The 23,348-nt window shown below is 49.7% G+C and overlaps 1 protein-coding gene across 2 annotated transcripts in view; it reads left to right on the top strand.

Moving 5' to 3' along the window:
* Nucleotides 1-23,348, top strand: part of PRPF40A (pre-mRNA processing factor 40 homolog A) — a 391,586-nt gene that overhangs the window by 288,219 nt on the left and 80,019 nt on the right. For both annotated transcript variants that reach the window (XM_029605503.1, XM_029605504.1), the window contains exon 21: nucleotides 5,088-5,225. In XM_029605503.1, the coding sequence (XP_029461363.1) occupies nucleotides 5,088-5,225 (138 nt within the window). The remainder of the gene's footprint in view (nucleotides 1-5,087; nucleotides 5,226-23,348) is intronic.

Raw genomic sequence — 23,348 nt, 5'->3', positions numbered from 1 at the left:
TATATATTTGTAAAAAAATAGGACGTGCTATATAGGAGAATTCTGAGTATGATCAAGTGTGTACCTTCATACGTAGCTGCAAAAATGTAGCTATCGTGTCTGTGAAGCCAATTACTCTAAGGCTTTAAAAATCATTAGGTACCTTGATCGTTGTTGATAATTTTTGCCACACCAATGGTGTTTACAGATGATACTTTTTTGCCACTCGAATAGTGTTTGCAAATGTTAACATGGACTTATTTGCTTGCACTTACTTTTCCACATAAGATGGTAAAAGAATTTTCATGTGTCTCGCTATGCCACTTATCTTATACTGTCCGATGAACTCAGACGGATGTGATTAAACTCTGGCGAAAATTATTTGGCCGACATCCAGATGTTTCGGAGCGAGAAGCTCCTTCTTCACGGGCTTGTTACTGCCAGGGTGTCCGGCAGCCAAGGCTGCTCTATAACATGACTGGGCTGACTATGAATCTGTGCAAGAAAATATCAGAAAAAAAGGAGAATCCCCTTAGTTATTGAAAACCACTTAACAAATGGTTGCATAGAGTGAAGAATAAAACATACTTGCTACGTGACACGGCAGCGAGAGACTGCTCTTCAGTGAAAATTTGTCCGAAAAGACTGTAAATGGTGCATAATGAGCTGCAATTAAATGCACTTGCAAAAGAATCCCCGTTATTCCCTGTCTGGGATATTTCGAGCGATGGCAATGCTGCAACTCATAGAGGCTGCAAAGGTTTTGTGAAAAATACAGAGAAACATATTAAACTTGAAGGGGAGATCACCAAAATTATTTGTACGTACTGTGTAGAGCCAGAAGTACTCACTGTGAACTTGTAGGACGGCACTCGGTAAAAAAGCTGTCATACCTTTAGCGGGCTCGAAAGACGCTGTCAACGGCGCCATAATTAAAGGGGATTCCTCCGTGTCATAGGTGATGACGACTACGTGACATCAGAGATCTGAATATTGCAAAAAAAAATTTGGTGAATCTTAAATCAAGGAAAACCATTCTATTTTGTCATTTAGACCGGAGGGTTCCAGGGTATTAAGACGGTGTATCCAAGCATTTTCCTTTTGATTCAATAAATTGACTCTGTCACCTCCTCGCCACGATGCTTGTACATGCTCAATTATTGCCCATTTAAAATCACTGAATGTATGTCCATGGTCAATGCAATGTTTAACTGCTGGAGCCTTGAGATCATGATTGTTGATCCCACATTTATGTTCAATAAGGCGTATCCTGATCTTACGTTTAGTCCGCCCGATGTAAACCTTTGGACAGGGACACTGAAGGGCATAGATAAAATCAGTGTTGCAGTTGACATCGCATGTGAGCTTAACTTGAAATCCCGTAGTGGGATCGCACCAACTGGTGCCTTGCTGTGCTTGTGCACAGAAGGAACATTTCCCACACGGAGTTTGGCCTGAGGTGACAGGTGGTCTTAATTCTGGATATGATGCTCGAATGACTCGTCTAATATTCTGGCCTCTTGAGTAGACAAACATGGGTACTTTATGAAATATTGAATGTGGACTGAGAACACACCAATGTTTAAGAAGGATCTGCCTGACCCAAGGTGTGAGTTGCGAATGTTGCAATACACAGGTGAGATCAGAGACCATGGGTTTTTGTTTGTATTGTAACAATGATTCTCTGTCAGAGAAAGTAGCTCTTTTGTGTGCGTGAGTGATGACACGTTTTGGATATCCTCGGGCTTGAAACCTTGATGCTAATAATTCTGCTTGGTGATTAAATTCATCCTCATCTGAACACAGCCTGTGGATGCGGAAGAATTGGCCTACTGGAAGGCCCTCTTTAAATCGTCTTGGATGATGACTATCAAACCGTAAAAAGTTGTTTCTGTCTGTGGGCTTTCTAAATAGAGTGGTTTGTAACTTGGAACCTTATTTATTTATTTATTTATTTAACATTTTTCTATACCGAACTTCATGACAAGCTTCATATCAGGCCGGTTTACATCAAACTTGGGGGTTAACTTAACAAGAAACCATATAACAAGAAGGCCGAAGCGCAGTTACAAATAACAGGGGGAAAGAACTTGGAGGCTAGTGTAGCCAGGAAATAAAGGACAGGAAAAACTGGAGAATAAACATGGATGGAGATGTAAACTGGAGAATAAACATGGATGGAGATGCTTGATGATCTGTATGTCCAAATATGATATACTTGCTTGATGATAAGTAAGCGTGAATTTAAGGTTAGGGTGGGATGTGTTTAACCACGAATGAAAGGAAAGCAGCGCTGCCTCAGTACTTGTCCAAATGAAAAAAATGTCATCAATATATCTTGACCACAGTATGATGTTGACAAACTGTGGTGTGGTGTAAATGATGGATTCTTCGAATCGTGCAACAAAAAGATTAGCTACATCAGGGGCTACTGGAGATCCCATAGCAACTCCATGTGTCTGCAGGTAATATTGTTTTTCAAAAGAAAAATAGTTGTGGAACAGGATGATTTCTGACAGTCTAATTAGGAAACTGGAGGGAATCCTATGCGGTCGAACTCTTCGTGTGAGTATCTCTTTAATGAGAGATAAAGCTTCTATTTGTAGTATATTAGTATAGAGTGCCTCTATATCTAAAGTGACTAACCATGATTGTTGTGGAAGATGCTGTAATTTGGCTAGTTTTTGTAACATATCTGACGTATCTTGCACGAACGATCTGGCCAATTTTACCTCTGGTTGTAGAAAATGGTCTACAAATTGTGCCAGAGGTTCCAAAATAGAACCATTTGCTGATATGATAGGACGACACGGAGGGTTATTCAGTGTTTTGTGTATCATTGGTGTGTTCTCAGTCCACACTCAATATTTCATAAAGTACCCATGTTTGTCTACTCAAGAGGCCAGAATATTAGACGAGTCATTCGAGCATCATATCCAGAATTAAGACCACCTGTCACCTCAGGCCAAACTCCGTGTGGGAAATGTTCCTTCTGTGCACAAGCACACCAAGGCACCAGTTGATGCGATCCCACTACGGGATTTCAAGTTAAGCTCACATATGCGATGTCAACTGCAACACTGATTTTGTTATCTATGCCCTTCAGTGTCCCTGTCCAAAGGTTTACATCGGGCAGACTAAACGTAAGATCAGGATACGCCATGGACATGCATTCAGTGATTTTAAATGGGCAATAATTGAGCATGTACAAGCATCGTGCGAGGAGGTGACAGAGTCAATTTATTGAATCAAAAGGAAAATGCTTGGATACACCGTCTTAATACCCTGGAACCCTCCGGTCTAAATGACAAAATAGAATGGTTTTCCTTGATTTAAGATTCACCAAATTTTTTTTGCGATATTCAGATCTCTGACGTCACGTAGTCGTCATCACCTATGACACGGAGGAATCCCCTTTAAATATAGCGCCGTTGACAGCGTCTTTCGAGCCCGCTAAAGGTATGACAGCTTTTTTACCGAGTGCCGTCCTACAAGTTCACAGTGAGTACTTCTGGCTCTACACAGTACGTACAAATAATTTTGGTGATCTCCCCTTCAAGTTTAATAAGTTTCTCTGTATTTTTCACAAAACTTTTGCAGCCTCTATGAGTTGCAGCATTGCCATCGCTCGAAATATCCCAGACAGGGAATAACGGGGATTCTTTTGCAAGTGCATTTAATTGCAGCTCATTATGCACCATTTACAGTCTTTTCGGGCAAATTTTCACTGAAGAGCAGTCTCTCGCTGCCGTGTCACGTAGCAAGTATGTTTTATTCTTCACTCTATGCAACCATTTGTTAAGTGGTTTTCAATAACTAAGGGGATTCTCCTTTTTTTCTGATATTTTCTTGCACAGATTCATAGTCAGCCCAGTTATGTTATAGAGCAGCCTTGGCTGCCGGACACCCTGGCAGTAACAAGCCCGTGAAGAAGGAGCTTCTCGCTCCGAAACATCTGGATGTCGGCCAAATAATTTTCGCCAGAGTTTAATCACATCTGTCTGAGTTCATCGGACAGTATAAGATAAGTGGCATAGCGAGACACATGAAAATTCTTTTACCATCTTATGTGGAAAAGTAAGTGCAAGCAAATAAGTCCATGTTAACATTTGCAAACACTATTCGAGTGGCAAAAAATTATCATCTGTAAACACCATTGGTGTGGCAAAAATTATCAACAACGATCAAGGTACCTAATGATTTTTAAAGCCTTAGAGTAATTGGCTTCACAGACACGATAGCTACATTTTTGCAGCTACGTATGAAGGTACACACTTGATCATACACAGAATTCTCCTATATAGCACGTCCTATTTTTTTGATTTTGGTTTCCTGCTATTTCTATTGGGTCTTATAATAAGTGATATATATTTGTATACATTGGAGACCCAGTTTATTTAAAAATTTCTTATTCACATTCATTGTGGATAGCCTAAAAACCTGAACTGCTGTGGGATAAATAGGGCAGGTTTGGGAACCACTGTATGTGCTTGTTTTGTGAGAAAAGGTAAGTACTTATCTGTAATCATTATTCTCTTGTGATAGCAGTACTCGCCCAGCTCTCTGAGGATTTTTCTTATTCTAGTTGTTCAAGTTAGTTGTTTGACAAGGTTATGCAAACAATTGTCGTAACAGATCCAGTGTTATATGTGAAACCCTCACACATTAAAACATTTTCCTAGAAAACTCTTGAAAAGCCTCCAACACTTGCTCCAACTCTACTCACAGCACAGGTCAGACAACCCATCTGTGTGTCTCATTATACTGCTATCAAAATAACAATTACAGATATGGAATTAATTTTCCTTTATTTCTTAAGAGTACATAATTACAATTTTGCTGGCATGCAACATAGTAACCAGAACTAAATCGAGTACTGTATAATATGTGCTTCCCAGTACTTGACATAAAATTAACAGCATCCTCTAAATCTCTATACAGTCTCCATTTGCCACTGTTTTACAGCTGCAAATATTAATCTGTTTCACTTTTCCATTCTCACAATATTGTTTTATTTCTCATTTAATTAGCACTATCTCATGGAACCCTTGTTATGCTTACTATCCTGATTATTGGATCTAATTAAGCTTGTAACTTGTATTCTTCAGCTGCTAGAAAAGGCAGAGGCCCGTGAACGTGAGAGGGAAAAGGAGGAAGCTCGCAAAATGAAACGGAAAGAGTCTGCGTTTAAGAGTATGTTAAAACAAGCTGCACCACCAATTGAACTAGATGCTGTCTGGGAAGATGTACGTATTTTGATATTTGTTTTTACTTAGTACACATAATGTCAGTCTAATCGACAATTGCTTTAGATATTTCATTACATGGCTTCACATATATACTTCAAGATCACATATTTCCAAGGCTTCAGTATAACTACTTTCTGATGTAGCCAAATAATGCTGCTTCTGAAAAAGATGCTTCATATTTCTGAATAATATATGTTAGCATTATAAATTAAGAACTGATCAAATTCTGAATAAAACAAAATATATTAGGGTACTCTATATGCAGGGCAAACGTTTTGTCTGATGCATTTTGGATATCCGGTATTTCCTAGCGTGTAGCCAGATGGACTCAGACCAGTGGGTTATGTGCGCCTCTGCTAGCAGATGGGAGACTGAGTCAGATTTCAAAGCTGACGTCATCCTCAATATCACTCCGTCTCCTAGCAGATGCGGACACTATCCCGGACACTAGCACAGTGTTAGGAAAATTGCAGTAAGATAAATTTACCTTAAGAAGATCGAGCCCCGCTCTCCTGCGGTGATACCTAAGGGTTCCTTCCCCAGTTGAGAATTCCTGAGGTGATCTCCAGTATCCCTCAGAGGTGTGCCTTGGTCCCGGCGTGGACTTAGCTCCCAGAGTGGCTGAAAGGCAGCGGGTGCACATCCGAGTGCGGCGGTGAAGGTAAAACCCTCTCCTCCCGCAGCTGGAGACCGTCCGATGCACACGCGTTTTGTTACAATGTAAACCGGCATGATGTTCCGACGAATGTCGGTATATAAAAATCAACAAATAAATAAATTAAATAAGCGGTAAGTGCCGAGACCAGGTAAGAAGGAAACTTTAAATTTAGGTCTCCGGTCTCCAGAGCTCGGATCTCTGTACCAACTCTGCCTCCGGCGAGTTAAAAAAGGGAGCACCGATCGGGTTGAGCAGCCTGCTCAATCCGATGCAAGGGTCCACACACGTGGAGACCTTTGTGGGGGTGCCATCTTACATGCAGGGTTCCTCAGCGCCATCTTCCCTTCCCCTCGGCGGTACGCGCAAGACAATCTGGCGGCCGATGCTCATAACTTGTGCGCATACCATAGTCGCGCGCGCGGCGGTGCGCACAACTCGGAGCCGCGCACACACCGGAGCGCACTCCGAGCGTGTAACTACAGCCGCACACAAATCCTCACCGTGCGCGTAACTACGGCCGTGCATAATTCTCACGCGCAGTGAAGCTAATTGTGCGTCCAAACATAAATTCAATGGCACTGGCGTCCAAGAAGGCCAGAAGGCACTCTCTTCGTACAGCCTGCCACATAAGAGCCACGCAGCCTGAACTGGAGTCCTGCCTGTGTCAGCTTTGTGAAGAAGCCCAGGGAGAGGACCAAAGCCTGGTCCTTCACTGTCTGAGGTTCCCTAGATCTATGCGAGATGACTTCTCCACAAGAGGGGCACCTCAGGGGCCCCTACCCCGACTCCCCCTGGGATTAGCATGGACCCAGGGACCTTCTCCTGGTTGGAATTTTTCCAGGGGCTGCAAGCCTTTGTACAGGTGCAATCAGCCCTGGCTGCAACACACTCAACCCCTGCCGGAAGCACAAAATCCTCCCGGCCTTACTCAAATGCCTCGCCTAAGTAAAGAGTCTCCTGGACAGGGACCTGGATACCTCACTTGGTGATGACTGCTCCCTGGAAGAAGGAGAAATCCTTCCAGGCCTGGAACCATACCGAACCATGCATCGTTTCTTCCACAAGGATGAATTACCAGCCCTTGTTTCCCAGACTCTGGGTATTCCAGGCACGGACCCCATGGCGGAACCAAAGAAGAACCCCATCTTGGTGTCCCTTCGTAAAGCCTCATGCTACTTACCGATGATGGAAGCCATCCAGGAACTGATTGACTTGGAGTGGGATGCCCCGGAGGCCAGCTTTAAAGGAGGTCGGGCCTTGGAAGCCTTATACCCTCTGGAACCAGAGGCCAAGGAAAGCCTGCACTTTCCAAAAGTGGATGCCATGGTCTGCGCTGTCTAAATGCGAACAACTAGAACCGTTGAGGGAGGGGCTGCATTGAATGACAGTCAGGACTGAAGATAAGAGTCCATCCTTTAGCAGGCCTTCAACGCAACAGCAATGACACTGCAGATTGCCTCCTACTGCGCACTGGTGGCACGTTCCTGTTTGCTCCTCTCGAGAGAGAGGCAAATAACTCCAGAACGTATACTGGTGAGACAGTGGAACCTGCAGCAGCCTTTCTGATGGACGCAAGTTCAGATCTAGTGCGTACCTCAGCCAGAGGAGTAGCCTCGGTAGTGGCAGCCAGAAGACAGTTAAGGCTGCGAAATTGGTCTGCTGACGCAACCTCTAAAGCAAATCTCACAAGAATGCCCTTTAAAGGATTTCTCCTATTTGGAAGCGAATTGGAAAAGTTAGCTAACAAGTGGGTAACAAGTGGGGCGAATCCCCATTGCCTCGGCTACCAGAAGACAGGGGTAAAAGATCCCAGCGCCCCTTGCCCAGAAGAGCCAGGGGCAGAGGTTCTCAACGCTTTAGACCTTAAAGGAACTCAGTTCCAAGCACCCTGTCCTTCTGGAAGGCCCCAGTCCTTTCGGAACTGACAGACCAAGAGAGGAACTGGCACAGGGGCAGGCTCCAGCCGTGCCCCCCAATGAGAAGGGGCCAATTTATTCATGGGAAGAGGAAATAGGAGGTCAACTTTCCCTCTTTTATCAAAGATGGGTCGAGATCACATCTGACAAATGGGTACTAAACATCATTCGAGAAGGTTACCCTCTGGAGTTCCGCAGCATTCCTCGGGACAAATTTGATGTCACCCTGTCACTCCCATACCAAAAGACTGGCAGTGAAAGCCACTCTGACAAGATTACTCAGTCTGAAGGCAATGACTCAGTTTCCTGTGCCCCAACAAAATATGGGGCGCTATTCCATCTATTTTATCATTCCCAAGAAGGGAAGGATCATTCCGGCCCATCTTGGACCTCAAGAATGTCAACCGTCATCTGCGGATACTACACTTCCGCATGGAGACCCTTCGCTCTGTAATAATGGCAGTGCAGTCAGGGGAGTTTCCTGACCTCCCTGGACCTCTCCAAAGCCTACTTTCACATTCCAGTCCATCAGGAGCACCAGCGTTTTCTACGCTTTGCGATACTGGGTCACCATTACCAGTTCCGAGCGCTACCCTTCGGCCTAGTAACCGCCCCCAGAACATTCTACAAAATCATGGTGGTTGTGGCGGCAACACTAAGGAAGGAAGGGATCTTGGTTCACCCTTACCTGGACATTTGACTGATCAGGGCAAAGTCTTCGGAAGAGAGCCAGCAGGTGACTAGCAGAGTCAAGAACCTACTGCAGGAGCTCGGTTGGGTTGTGAACACAGGCAAGAGCAGTCTGCAGCCCTCCCAGTCTAGAGTACCTGGGGGCCCATTTCGACACCAAACAGAACAGTTTTTCTTCCTCCCCTAAGGAGAAGGAAGCTGATGGAACAGTTATGACAATTGATGACCAATGCACGCCCCAGAGTATGGGACTATCTTCAAGTCCTAGGCCTCATGGCACCAACCCTGGAAGTCGTTCTAAGGGCATGGGCCCACATGCGACCGCTCCAGCGATCCTTGCTCTCACGCTGGAATCCACTGTCCCAGGGCTACTCAGTTCGCCTCCAACTACCAGCAGAGGTACGTTTTCAGTTTCAGTGGTGGCTACAGGAAGACCACCTAAGCAGAGGAGAAACCTATCCCCACCGAACTGGATCTTGCTCACCACAGATGCGAGCCTGCAAGGGTGGGGAGCCCACTGCCAGGAACTGACGGCCTAGGGACAATGGAGCAAGGAAGAAGCAGGATGGAACATAAACCACCTGGAAGCTTGAGCAGTCAAACTAGCTTGCCTGCGATTCAGTCACAGTCTCAGAGAAAAAGCGATTCTAGTAATGTCGGACAATGCCACAACGGTGGCCTACATCAATCGCCAAGGAGGAATCAGGAGCCAGCAGGTGTCCCTGGAGATAGATCCTCTCATGGCATGGGCGGAGATAAACCTACAAGGGATCTCTGCCTCCAAAAGCGCAGGAAAAGACAACGTCTCAGCAGATTTCCTCAGCAGAGAGAGCCTGAACCCGGGGGAATGGATGCTGTTGACCACAGTGTTCCAACTGATAATGAATCGCTGGGGCCTACCAGCCATGGATCTACTGGCTACCTACCTCAGTGCCCAAGTCCCCAGGTTCTTCAGCGCAGACGAGAGCCACACTCCCAAGGGATCAATGCCCTCGTTCAGACCTGGCCAGAGGATGTCTTACTGTACGCCTTCCCCCCATGGCCACTACTGGGCAAGGTCATCCGCAAGATAGATCACCACAGTGGACATAAAGCGCCACACTGCTTCCCGGGTGCTCATCTCTGTCATTGCGATATAATTTGTACCCCGGTATAGCACTGTCCCATTTGTTATCCTCCTTCCACCATGTCTCTGAGATGCCAGTTAAGTCTATGTCATCATTCACTGCTATACATTCTAATTCTCCCATCTTACTTCTTAGACTTCTGGCATTAGCATACAAACATTTCAAAGTTTGTTTTTTGTTTGTATTTTCATTCTGCTTTTTAATTGATAGGGATAAGTTAGAATTTTTTAGCTCAGGTGAGGTTTTAGTTACAGGCACTTGGACTACTTTTCTTATTATTGGAACCTCACTATCGGGATGCCCTAATTCTAATGCTTCTTTAGTATCCTTTGAAGATACCTCTCTCCGAACAATGCGCAGCTGAGCCGACTGTCTGCTTTCCCGATGGGATTAGAATTCTCATTTTCCTATGACATATTTGTGCTGTCACTTGCAGAATGAGCTCTTTGTTTCTTCAAGCATGTTTCCCATGCCAGTGACCTATGTGAAGCCTTCCATGGCTGCAGATTTGAGCAGGAGCAGGAGATATTGGGAGCAGGAGCTCCCTCTGCAAAGCAATTAAGTATAAAAGCACGGATGTGAGCTCCTACATATTTTAGTGGGTCTTCTGAGATCCATTGTCAATAGGGTGGCTGTATATAGTATCCTGAAAATTTTGGATCCCACTAAAGTCCATACCACCTGCTTAGCACAAGTGGTATGGACACAGATTTGATGCTTTTTTGTCAGACAATCAAAGGATTTGTTAAAAAGGTGTTAGTCCTCCCAGCCAAGAAGGGTTTAGTGTCCCAGATCTTTTCCAGATAGAACAGGCTTACCCAGAGATGAGCTAGTACTTTGGACAGTCTATCTATTGTGGGGTTCTCTAGAACTACTAACATGATTGATGGATTATCATTCTTAGACATCACTATTGAAAATGTATGTATACAACCCTATAAAGAGACAGTGAGAAAATTGAACATGTCCTTAAGTAAGCAGTCCACTCCACTTCACTTACTATGTATAGCCACAGCCCTTATGAAATTCTCAAAGAAGATGGCCCATGAAAAAGTAGCCCGCCTCTAATACCAGTGCATTGGAGGCAGGCTACTTTTCCATGGGCCACCCTGTAGTAGATGTGGACAGCTAAGGAACAGTTGACGCACCCAGTTTTATCAGTTGCTTCTGCCTACATTGTTCTTTTTATTATATATATTATCATTTTCAAAATAAATATAAAGGCGATAAAACATCTTTATAGCTAGCAATAATATAAAAAATTCTTTCCCTGTACGTACCAGGATCAGTCCAGGACACCTGGGTTGTGACTCCGCACCAGTAGATGGAGACAGACTAAAACTTGTGGGCGGAGCATATATGCCCCTGTGCCAGTCACAGCCCCTCAGTCTTACTCTGTCTCCAGTAGATGGTGCAGGTCCGGTCACAGCTCCTTCCTGCCCTGGTTCTGGTACTCCGTCAGGGTCGGTTCTTTTCTTTTTCTTGGTTTTAGGCCAGTTTAGTGTTTTTAATTGGGATTTTTGATTTTTGTTAAATTGTCCCTGAGGTCCCGTCCGCCCTGTCTCCCAGGGGGGTTGTGAGGTCCTGAGGGGACTACCCCCCCTGGTTGAGGCCGCTGCTAGGGTCGAGGACCCGGCTTTCCCAGTAGCAGCGTCAGGGGTGACACCGGGGAGCCCGGTTCACTCACCCCTGCTGGACTAGGGCTCCAGGACCGTGGACAGCGACAAGCGTTGTTTGTAAAAAAAAAAAAAAAATGTTTTACTTTTGTTTTCGGTTCTCTCTGGCTTCAGCTCTCTGCTGCTTTGCGTCGCCGCTCCGTGGGGTCTCCGGGGGGGGCGCCGCTGGCAGGGGGGAGGCCGGGGGGGGCCGGTTTCGCTAAATTTAATTTTTCTCCCGTTGCGCTCTTCGCCGCGGCTCGTCGGCATGCCTCGTGGCTCGGCCTGTAGGGCCTGCGGCTCGGCGCGCGCGCGCGGCTTTCCCGCGGTGGTCTGTGTGCGGCCTGCTTCCCGGGCGGAGAGGGGTCATCCGGGGCGCCTCGGGGGGCTCGATCCCGCAGCGCACGATCGCCACCGCGCAGGGGGGGGGGCTCGGCAGAGCGGCCCCAAGACTTTTTCCCGCTGAGCGCGGGAGTGGCGGCCATTTTGGCCTCGGACCGTGAAATGGCGCAGGAAACGGCAGGAGCCTCGGGCCTGCCTCCCGCGTTTTCTCCTCAGCGGGTTGATACAGGGGGGTCCCCTCGGGGGACCCTTGGTCCCCGGGGGTTTCAGAGAATGATTCTTCAGCCTCGGGGTCCTTTTCGGAGGATTTGGCGCTGTTGCGCAAAGTCCTAAATTGTAAGCGCAGTAAGCGCGACCGGGGGGGGACCCCGCAAGGCCCCCCCCCCAGGGAAGACGTCATGCAATCCTAAGGGCGCTGCGGAGGGGTCCCAGGGCCCTTCCCGAAGTACGCGGCTTCCTCGTGGCGTCCCACAGGAAGCCGATTCCGCTTCCCCCCCCTGGGGTGGACTCGGATTCCCCTGAGAAGCCCCTGAAAGGGGCCGACGGAGATGGGACGGACGAATCCGCTCAGCCAGGCGCCGGAAAGGGATCCCAAGCAGTGGAAGGTGATGATCCCAAGGTGGTCCGGCTCTTCCGCAGGGAGGAACTGCCACCCTTAATTCCGGCCATTCTCCAGGAGCTGGGAATAGAAGCTCCTCCGGTGGTAGTCCGTCAGGAAGCAAACATGGATCCGGTCCTGTTAGGTCTCTCGGGTCCGGCAGTGGCTTTCCCGTTTCATTTCTCCTCGACGAATATTCTGTCCCGGGAATGGGACACCCCGGAGTTAGGTTTGAAGGTCAGTAAGGCCATGGACAAGCTTTACCCGCTTCCGGAGGATGCGCTGGACCTTCTCATATTCCCCAAGGTGGACTCAGCGGTCTCCGTGGTAACAAAGAGATCTACCATTCCGGTCACGGACGCGGCAGCTCTCAAGGACCTTCAGGACAGGAAGCTGGAAGTGCAGCTCAAGAAGACTTCGAGGTTTCCGCGCTGGGAGTGCAGGCCGCCATCTGCACGAATTTCGCTATGCAGGCCAGTCTGCGCTGGGCCCAGGTTCTTCAAGCCAATGCGGATTTATCCGCAGACGAGGTAGCGCAGGCAGATCGTTTGGAAGCTGCAATAGCATATGGCGCTGATGCGCTGCACGATTTGCTGCTCACGTCGGCTAGGTCCATGGTAGCGGCTGTCTCGGCACGCCGACTTTTGTGGTTGCGCAACTGGGCGGCGGATGGTTCTTCCAAGGCTCATTTCGGGGCACTACCATTCAAGGGAATTTGCTGTTTGGCAAGGAATTGGACGAGTTAATGATTTCCCTGGGGGAAAACAGGGCCTTCTAGCTTCCCGAGGATAGATCCTGGGCGAGGTCCTCGTTTTCGGCCAGATCTCGTTTTCGGGGTCCCAGGAGGTCGCGTCCTCAAAGGTCGTCCGGGCGCTCGTATAGGTCTTCCTCCTCCCGTACTCCGCAGTGGCAGCAACAGTCCTTTCGAGGTAGGCGCTTCGGTAGACAAGGAGGTGCTCTGGCAATCACGGCGCCCAAGTCTTCGCAATGAAAGGGGGTCGGCCCATCTCTCGCCGCAGCCTCGGCACGCCGTTCCCAACGGCGGGGCACGGTTGATGTCGTTTTACGAGAGATGGGCCGGTGTAACGTCGGACCAGTGGGTCCTCACGGTCATAGGACTCGGCTACGCGTTAGATTTTGCTCACACCCCAGCGGACAAGTTCCTTGTCTCGCCTTGCAAAGCTCCCGAGAAGAAGGCGGCGGTGCTCGACACCATCCAACGCTTAGAAGGCTTGGGAGCTATTTCCCCAGTCCCGGTCAGCCAACACGGCAAGGGCCGTTACTCCATCTACTTCATCGTCCCAAGGAAAGACGGCACGTCCAGACCCATTCTGGATCTCAAGGGGTGAACCGATGCCTTCGGATTCCTCACTTCAAAATGGAGGCGATTCGTTCAGTCATCGCTGCGGTAAGGCCCGGCGAGTTCCTAGCCTCCCTGGATCTCACGGAGGCATATCTTCACATAGGCATTCATCCATCGTTCCAACGCTTCCTCAGGTTCTGCGTTCTAGGGCGGCATTACCAGTTCCGAGCGCTCCCGTTCGGGCTCGCAACGGCCCCACGTACATTCTCGAAGGTGATGGTCGTGGTGGCGGCGCAGCTGCGCCGAGAAGGTCTCCTGGTCCATCCTTACCTGGACGATTGGTTGATTCGGGCAAAGTCCGAGGATCAGTGTCGGATGGCGGTAGCCAGGGCCCTCCACCTTCTGCAGTCCCTAGGATGGGTGGTCAACTACAGCAAGAGTCATCTGACACCCACGCGGACCTTGGAATATCTGGGATCTCTTTTCGACACGAAGCAGGGCAAGGTGTTCCTGTCACACGAACGGAGGTGCAAACTGCAAGCTCAAGTACGTCGCTTATTGTCTCTCCGCCAACCGTGGGTCTGCGACTACCTTACGGTCCTAGGGTCTATGGCTTCAACGCTGGCACTGGTTCCCTGGGCATTCGCTCATCTGCGTCCATTACAGTCATCCTTACTATCCCGCTGGAAGCCGGTCTCGGAGGAATTCCATCTACCGCTTCCACTCAAGGGACACGCGAGGTCCAGCCTGCTGGTACATCCCAGGTGTCCTGGTGGCTGGATCCCAAGCATCTGTCATCTGGGGTCTCTCTTCAGGTGCCCAACTGGACAGTGGTGACCACAGATGCCAGCCTCTTCAGTTGGGGAGCGGTCTGCCTGGGGAGCTCGGTCCAAGGCCTATGGTCCGTGTCGCAAGCCCAGTGGTCTATCAATCGCCTAGAGACCAGAGCGGTCCGTCTGGCCCTGCAAGCCTTCCTGCCGTTGCGGCGGGGGAAGGCAGTTCGAGTGTTGTCGGACAATGCGACCACAGTGGCATACATCAACCGCCAGGGCGGGACAAGGAGCCCCCAGGTGGCGGAGGAGGCTCAGCGCTTGATGGCCTGGTCGGAGCTACATCTCAGCAACATAGCAGCGTCTCACATTGCGGGAGTCGACAACGTGCAGGCGGATTTTCTCAGCCTTCATCGTCTGGATCCCGGAGAGTGGGAGTTGGGGGACGAAGCTTTTCTGCTCATTTGCAAAACGTGGGGGGTGCCCCACATGAATCTGATGGCCACGTGGCACAACGCGAAGGCCCACGATTTTACAGTCAATGTCGAGAACGGGGGGCAGAAGGCGTCGATGCGTTGGTGCTTCCCTGGCCGGATGTGCTGCTCTACGTGTTTCCCCCGTGGCCGATGTTCGGCATGATTCTACGGCGCATAGAATTGCACCCGGCCAAGGTAGTCTTCGTGGCACCGGAGTGGCCGTGCCGGCCGTGGTTCGCAGACCTCGCCCAGCTGGCGGTAACGGCGCCCCTTCGGTTTCACGGAATGGCGAGCCTGCTCCTTCAGGGCCCCGTCTGGCATATGTCCGTGTCTGGGTGGTCTTTGAGGACTGGTGCGTGCAGCGTGGGGTGGTCTCCACTTCGGCTTCCGTCTCCGACATTCTGGCGTTCCTCCAGGCTGGTCTGGCCAAAGGCCTGGCGTGCAGTTCCCTTCGGGTTCAAGTGGCAGCGCTCGGTTGTTTGCGGGGTACGGTCCGTGGTACGTCCCTAGCGCTCCACCCGGACATTGCTCGCTTCCTCCGGGGTGCCAAACGCCTTCGTCCTCCCTTGCGTCTTCCTTGTCCGGCTTGGAACCTCAACTGGGTTCTCTCCTCCCTATGCACGGCGCCTATTGAGCTTTTGAAACGCGCGACTCTTAAGGATCTCACTCTTAAGACGGCGTTCTTGGTAGCGATCGCCTCAGCACGGTGTGTTTCCAAGTTGCAGGCCCGGTCCTGTAGTGAACCCCTGTTGCGTATTTCCGATTCCGGAGTTTCTTTGCGCACAGTTCCTTCCTTCCTACCGAAAGTGGTGTCGTCTTTTCATATGAATCAATCGGTGGAACTGCCCGCTTTGGCGGGCGGGGAGTTCTCTGTTCCGGAAGCAAGAGAATTGCGGAAGCTTGACTTGCGGAGGTCCCTCCTCCGATATCTGGAGGTCAGTAATCCTTTTCGGGTCACAGATCATCTGTTTGTCCTGTTCTCTGGTCCTAAGAAAGGGGCCGCAGCGTCTCGCACAACAATCACCCGGTGGCTTAAGGAGGCCATTGGTTCGGCGTACTGGGTGCGGGGAAAACCGCTTCCCGTGGGCCTGAGGGCTCACTCGACTCGTGCGCAGGCGGCATCTTGAGCGGAGGCTTCTCCGGTATCGCCTCAAGAGATTTGCAGGGCGGCTACCTGGAAGTCGTTGCATACCTTTATCAGGCAGTACCGGTTGGATGTCCGGGCTACCGATCCCGGGGGATTTGGAGAGAGGGTACTCCGAGCGGGACTCTCTGCTTCCCACCCTCGGTAATTTAGCTCTGGTACATCCCAGGTGTCCTGGACTGATACTGGTACGTACAGGGAAAGGAAAATTAGTTTCTTACCTGATAATTTTCGTTCCTGTAGTACCAAGGATCAGTCCAGGATCCCGCCCGCAGTGCTACGCTGAAGTAATGGAGAGTCCGCTCTTTGTTCTGAATTATTTTGTTCCGCTTGTTTAACTCTCTCAGTTGGAGAGTCTGTTTCCTGGAGGGGTGTTTTCCCCGTTCTATTAGCGGTTTCTAGCTAGTTTAGTTCTCTGGTTGTGTTCTACTTTGACATTACGTATGACTGAGGGGCTGTGACTGGCACAGGGGCATATATGCTCCGCCCACAAGTTTTAGTCTGTCTCCATCTACTGGTGCGGAGTCACAACCCAGGTGTCCTGGACTGATCCTTGGTACTACAGGAACGAAAATTATCAGGTAAGAAACTAATTTTCCTTTATTACACGAGTCCTGCTATGGCCTGCTGTCATAACAATATAGAAAAATAATACATGCAGTTTTCCTAGCGTGTAGAAGATGGACTCAGGACTAATGGATATAGTGTACTCCTGCTAGCAGTTGGAGACGGATCAGATTTCAATCTGACGTCAGCCCCTAGTACATATACCCCTGCAAGAAGTGCAGCTCTTCAGTATTTTCTGTCTCCATAGCAGTTAGGGACTATCTACACACTTTCACAGCGTTCGAACAAATTCAAAGAAGAAAATCCAAATTTAAAGAACAAACCTACCTGAAGACTAGCCCCACTCTCCTGCGGTGATACCCTAGGGTCCCTCCCCCAGTTGAGATTCCCGAGGTGATTTCCGTGGTCCCTCGGAGGTAAGCCTCGGTCCGGCGGCCAAATCGCGGTGAGGACCTAGCCCCTGACCCTCGGGCGCGGCTGAGAGGCAGCGGGTGCATCCTCGAGCGCGGCAGTGAAGGTATTTGCCCTCTCCCCCCGCAGCCGGAGACCGCCCGGGATGCAACTGGGAAGCACCGAAGACAAGGTAAGGTAGACATCTTCTGCGCACCGGTGCGCATAAGGGGGCGGATTTTCAGAGCCCTGCTCGCCTAAATCCGCCCAAAACCGGGCGGATTTAGGCGAGCAGGGCCCTGCGCGCCGGTGAGCCTATTTTACATAGGCCTACCGGCGCGCGCAGAGCCCCGGGACTCGCGTAAGTCCCGGGGTTCTCCGAGGGGGGCGTGTCGGGGGCGTGTCGGGGGCGTGTCGGCAGCATTGTGGGGGCGGGTACGGGGGCGTGGCTACGGCCCGGGGCGGTCCGGGGGCGTGGCCGTGCCCTCCGTACCCGCCCCCAGGTCGCGGCCCTGCGCGCAGGAGGCCCGCTCGCGCGCGGGGATTTACTTCTCCCTCTGGGAGGCGTAAATCCCCGGAGAAAGGTAAGGGGGGGTGTAGACAGGGCCGGGCGGGTGGGTTAGGTAGAGGAAGGGAGGGGAAGGTGAGGGGAGGGCGTTAGAGGATTCCCTCCAAGGCCGCTCCGATTTCGGAGCGGCCTTGGAGGGAATGGGGGTAGGCTGCGCGGCTCGGCGCGCGCCGGCTATACAAAATCGATAGCCTTGCGCGCGCCGATCCAGGTTTTAGCAGATACGCGCGGCTCCGCGCGTATCTACTAAAATCCAGCGTACTTTTGTTTGCGCAAACAAAAGTAGGCCTATTCGCGGAGTATGAAAATCCGCCCCAAGAAGTTTACACGCAGACAGCCATGGCACCTCCAGAAACAGAGATAAAAGCTCAAGACCTCTGCCCAGCATGCCACATCAGAGCCGCACAAAGCGAGGAGGCCGATACCCTGTGCACCCATTGCGAGGAGGCCCTGGGAGATCCAGTTCAGGGCCAGTCCCACCCAGGGCCAAGTTATAGCTCCTCAGGGGGTACCCCGGACGTAGTCAGGGGGACCCCCCCACAGATGGGGAAACCCAAGGATCCAGCACCCCTCAGCTTCGACCCAGCTTCAATCTCATGGGTGGAGTTCTTCAAGGGGATTCATACCTTTGTTCAAATGCAAACTGAACCTCTGGCTGTCCAGCCACATGCTCCACCAGAGGACCCTCATGCTCATGTTATTTTCTGTTAATTCCAGCCTAACCTCAAACTGAAAAGATTGTCTGAATAGGTCTAAGTTGAGATACTTAGGATGGAATCCTCTGATCACTGCTTCAGGCAATCCGACTTGGGATTTTCTGTGCACCTTGAATTTTATTTGCATATCCTTATCATGAGACTCCATCAGTAATATATCATGTTTGCACTGAAGGAATAGCAATTCCAACTCCAGGATATGACTCTTGATGTGGCCTTTTCACCCAGGATTTTCAGCAAGGACTTCTCAACCTTGAATATATTCATCTGAATTCAAGGGCTATTTGACATCCTATACTCATCTAGTGAAGGTCCTATCTGAATTGCTGCTCTGCCTGCTTCCAGATATTTTATGCTTGCCAAGGGTATGGGTGGATTGATTTATTTTCTCCTAGGACAAGCAGGATGGTAGTCCTCCAGATGGGTGACATCAGTTGGAGCCCATCTGGAGCCCATCTGAAAACGTTTGTCAGAGTTTCTAGAACTTTGACTGGTACACTGAGCATGCCCAGCATGCCATTATCCGCGCATCCACGCGGGGTCCCTCTTCAGTCTCTTTTTTTTTTTTTTTTCCGCGAAGTAGTTGACTCGTGGTTCTGGAGCTCTGCTCTTTAGTTTTCTTCTAAGTGTTCCCAGTCGTTTTTCGACTTTTTCTGCGACTGGTCTCTCTTCTCCAGTTGGTGCCCTGCCCAGCAGCATGGTAGGTGTATGTTTTTCTCCCTTCATTGTGGTCAATTCCTGGAGTGTCATTCCTCAGTGGCTGCTGGCCATCGACTGCTCGCCGGCTGTTTTTCATGGCATCGTCCGGTTTTCGACAGTGCCTGCGGACCATGTCCATTAATGATCCGCATGAGGTCTGTATCCTCTGCCTGGGGCGTTGCACGACATCAGCAGGTGCCATCTGTGCGATCAGATGAACCCCAAGGCTGTTGTGCCTGGCTGGACAGGATGGAAAAGCTTTTTGGGCCCAAAAAGTCTGATCCATCTACTCTGGCGTCGGAGGCATCGACACCTAGAGGCCGAGGGGAGCCATTAGATATACTGTTCTTCTCTACTCCCCCAGCGGGCCCGTCTCTCTCGAGAGGAGCCGGAGATAGGCCATCTCCAGTGTCGTCGCACTCCAAGACATCGGGATCTTCAGCTTCCTCGGCAGCAGGAAAAGATGGGGCCGAGCACTGCCGCAAACATAGTCGCCAGTCGCCCCAAGCCAGTGCTGGAGCTAGTACAGTCTCTCTTTAGCGCCCCTGCTAGAGCATCTGGACATCGTTTTACGCATCCTTCTGACGCAACCGGTACCAGGAGGATCATCGGTTCCTCAGTGGCCTCCAATGCCCCCCTCTGGAGCGATACCCATTATTTGGTCCTCTGAGGAGGAAGACTTGCTGTGGCTGTCAGTGCCTTCAGGGCCACTAGGCCCGCAGCAAGAGTTTTCTGATCCCGTTCCTGGGTCATCAGGGATCTTGGTACCCTCTGTGCCTTTTTTTTTTTAAATTTTATTTTTATTTTTTTTTTTGTAATTTTCAAAACTTCACAGCAAGCCATCACTTACAGAAAAAGATAAAGAATACAATATTTTCATCCAAATCCCAATTAACACAAAGAAACAGTCTTATCTGATTTCCAGCATTACATATTGTATTTCACTAAGAAACAAGAGTTGAGGCAGAAACTTAAAGGAAGAATTTTTTCAGAAAAGAAATGCATGTAATAAGCTTAACGTAGAATAGGTGTTATCTAGTTTAAGATCCAAGACTTGATGTTATAGCTATACATTGGAGAGACTAATTACTCTCCTTGCGTTTAAGAAAGATTTCAACTGTTCAGGATAATGGAAAGCATAAATATCTTTTGCAGATTTAACAATGCATTTGCATGGGTATTTTAAAATATACGAAAAACCTAAAGCTAGAACTTGAGGTCTCATTGCAAGAAACTCGTGTCTCCTGTTTTGAGTAACAGGAGCATAGTCTGGGAATACACGTATTTGTGCCCCCCTAAACTGAAATTCAATATTCTTAAAGTAACGCTTCATAATCTCTGATAGATCTTTTTCAGATATAAAGGATACCATTAGGGAAGCTGTCTCAATATTCCATTGCAGAATCTTCTAAGAACCTAGTCAAGTTCCCTTCATTTACATTCAACTGCCTTATTTAACACTGGAAGGAAATACAATTTATTTACTAGAGGAATTTCTCCCTCTTGAAATTTCAAAATTTCAACAAAATACTTTTTCAATGTAATAAATGGAAGCTCGCCAACCATTTTGGGAAAGTTTAAAAATCTTAGATTCAAATGTCTGGAAAAATTTTCCAGATGCTCCAATCTTTTTGATACCGAATTAATATCCTTTATAATCTTCACATTACACTCTTGGTTTTTCTTCATTTCTGCCTCGACTGTACCGAGCCTTGGCTTTATTTCTTCCAGCTGATTTTCACATACTTCCAATTTTTGCTCTCCTATCTCCAAATTATCCTGGAGGTTACCAATCGATTTCACCAACGCTGCCATTATATCCCATATTGTCTCTGGCTTAACAGGCATTTGAAAACGGGGTCTTGAAATTAACTCACCCGTTTTCAACACCGGCGATATTCCATCCAGTTGACTTTCTCCCCTTATTGTCATCGAAGTCGCTCCTCTCAGTGACTCTGTAACCCCCTCCCGAATCGGGGTAGATACTGGGGGTACAGAAAACAAATTTTTTGCCCCTGCTGCTCCAGAGATCTCAGTCCTGTTGCGGCCATTCAGCGTCTTCCGCCCTCTGACCTCCCTCTGCTGAGCCAATCACAACTACCTCATGGGTCTGTGTCTCAGCTGCCGTCGGGCGGTCGGAAGAAGTTACAATATCGGGCTTGCGAGGATCCAGGGGGCTCAAGGTAATTTCTCCAGGGGAAACCAGTGCTTCCTCGATGGCTCCCTCAGCGGAGATCGCTCCACCCACCCTCGGTGCCTTTAATATCCTCGGCGCCCAAACCAAGAGGCCTGAACAGGGATCATCCACACTGGCCCCCAAGGGACCTTTGTGAGGAAGAGGCTCCATATGACCCCTGCGGGGACGATACTTCGGAATCCTCTTTAGAGGAGATCTTCTTTCGGAGCCTTCTCCGCCAGATGAAAGGCATAGATCCCCTCCAGAGGGTCTTTCCTTTGCGGGCTTTGTCCAGGCCATGGCTGACGCCATCCCGTTTCAGCTCCTCACAGAGTAGGATGCCCATCATAAAATGCTGGAGGTCCTCCAGTTTGTAGATGTTCCAAAGGAAATAGTGGCTGTCCCAGTCCATGATATTTTTCAGGAACTTCTCCTCAGGATCTGGGAACACCCCAGATCCGTCCCTCCAGTTAATCGGAAGGCGGATGCCATCTACTGGTCCAGCAGGCCTTGGGGTTTGAGAGGCACCATCTCCCACACCAATCAGTTGTAGTGGTGTCTGCTTTTAAGTAGGCCAGGCGTTCCCACACCCACGCCTCTGCCCCTCCAGGTTGAGATCACAGGGCGTTGGATGCCCTGGTTAGGAAGGTGTATCAGGGCACTATGCTCATCACCCGTATCGCCTCCTACCAACTATATATGACCCAGTCAACCGGAACCTGTAGAAGCAGGTCCAAGAGCTGTCAGAGTGCCTGCCTGAACAGCAGCAGGATGAGTTCTCAGCGATAGTACAGCAGGGTCTGGAGGCAGGAAAACACAAGGTTGAGGTCCACTTACGATGTTTTCGAAACAGCAGCAAGAGTGGCTGCAGGAGGCATTGACGCCCGCAGAATGGCCTTCTCCATGCTTCGGACCTTCGGCTGGAGGTCCAAGAAAAGCTGGCAGATCTACCCTGTACAGGGGAGAATGTCTTTGGGGATAAAGTCAGGGACGCGGTGGCCCAATTGAATGACCACCATGAGACCCTTCAATATCTGTCAGCTAGTGCTTCCAACCTGCTATCCTCGTGGGGTTGGAAGCATTATGCTCTATTCTCGATCTGAGAACCTTGAACAAATGTCTTCAAAGAGAAAGATTCAAGATGGTCTCTTTGGGCACCCTGATCCTGCTCGTAAGAAGAGGAGACTGGCTCTGCTCCCTTGACGTGAATGATGCCTACGCCCACAGTGCGATCTTCCTGGGTCACAGGCAGTATCTTCACTTTGTGGTGGGAAAGGATCACATCCAGTATCGGGTGTTGCCTTTCGGCTTTGCATCAGCCCCCTGGGTCTTCACCAAGTGCCTGGCAGTGGTGGGGGCATACCTCCGACATCAGGAGGTGCATGTCTTCCCCTACTAGGACAGCTGGCTGGTCAAAAGCTCCACTCAGCAGGGGGCGCTTCGCTCCTTATGTCTGACCATTCAGATGCTACAGTCTCTGGGGTTTGTCATCAATTACCCCAACTCCCACCTCAACCTATCACCACATCTGGAATTCATCAGGGCTAGACTGGACACGTTTCAGGCCAAGGCATTCCTGCCTCGTGATCGAGCTCTTGCCCTGTAGTCTCTGGCGCACTTGGTCTGCAGCCGTCAACAGGTTTCTGCTCATCTGCTACTTCGTCTTTTGGGTCATATGGCTGCATCTGTCCATGTCACCCCTTTGGCCTGCCTGAGCATGCGTAGGGCGCAGTGGCCCTTGCAGTCACAGTGGCAGCAGGCATCCCAGGACCTTAGGGCATGTGTCTACATCAAGCTGCCTCTCCAGGTCTCCCTGTCCTGGTGGGAGGATCTATCCATCCTAGAGCAGGGGGTCCCTTTTCAGGCTTCCCCACCTCAGGTGGTGCTTACCACTGATGCCTACCCCTGGGTTGGGGGGGTGCATGTGGACGACCTTCATACTCAAGGTCGCTGGACGGCACAGGAATCTGTCAGATCAACTTCCTGGAGCTTCGAGTTATTCGCTACGCCCTTTGGGCATTTCAAAACCATTTGTCCCACAAGACAGTCCTGATTCAGACAGAAAATCAGGTAGGAATGTGGTATATCAAAAAACGAGGCACTGGGTCGTTCCTCCTCTGTCAAGCGGTGGTACAGATTTGGTCCTAGGCTCTGTCGCAGGGCATACTCCTGAGAGCGATGTACCTAGCCGGAACAGAGAAAGTGGTGGTGGACTGCCTGAGGAGGACGTTCCAGCCACACGAGTAGTCGCTGGATCCAGCAGTGGTGACCCGAATCTTCCACCGGTGGGAAACTCCGGACATGGATCTCTTTGCCTCCCCCTAT

This window comes from Rhinatrema bivittatum, chromosome 6 (genome assembly GCF_901001135.1).
Source record: "Rhinatrema bivittatum chromosome 6, aRhiBiv1.1, whole genome shotgun sequence".
Classification (NCBI taxonomy): Eukaryota; Metazoa; Chordata; class Amphibia; order Gymnophiona; family Rhinatrematidae; genus Rhinatrema; species Rhinatrema bivittatum.
Note: the sequence above shows the minus strand (reverse complement) of the source record. Positions and strands in the feature narration are given on the sequence as shown.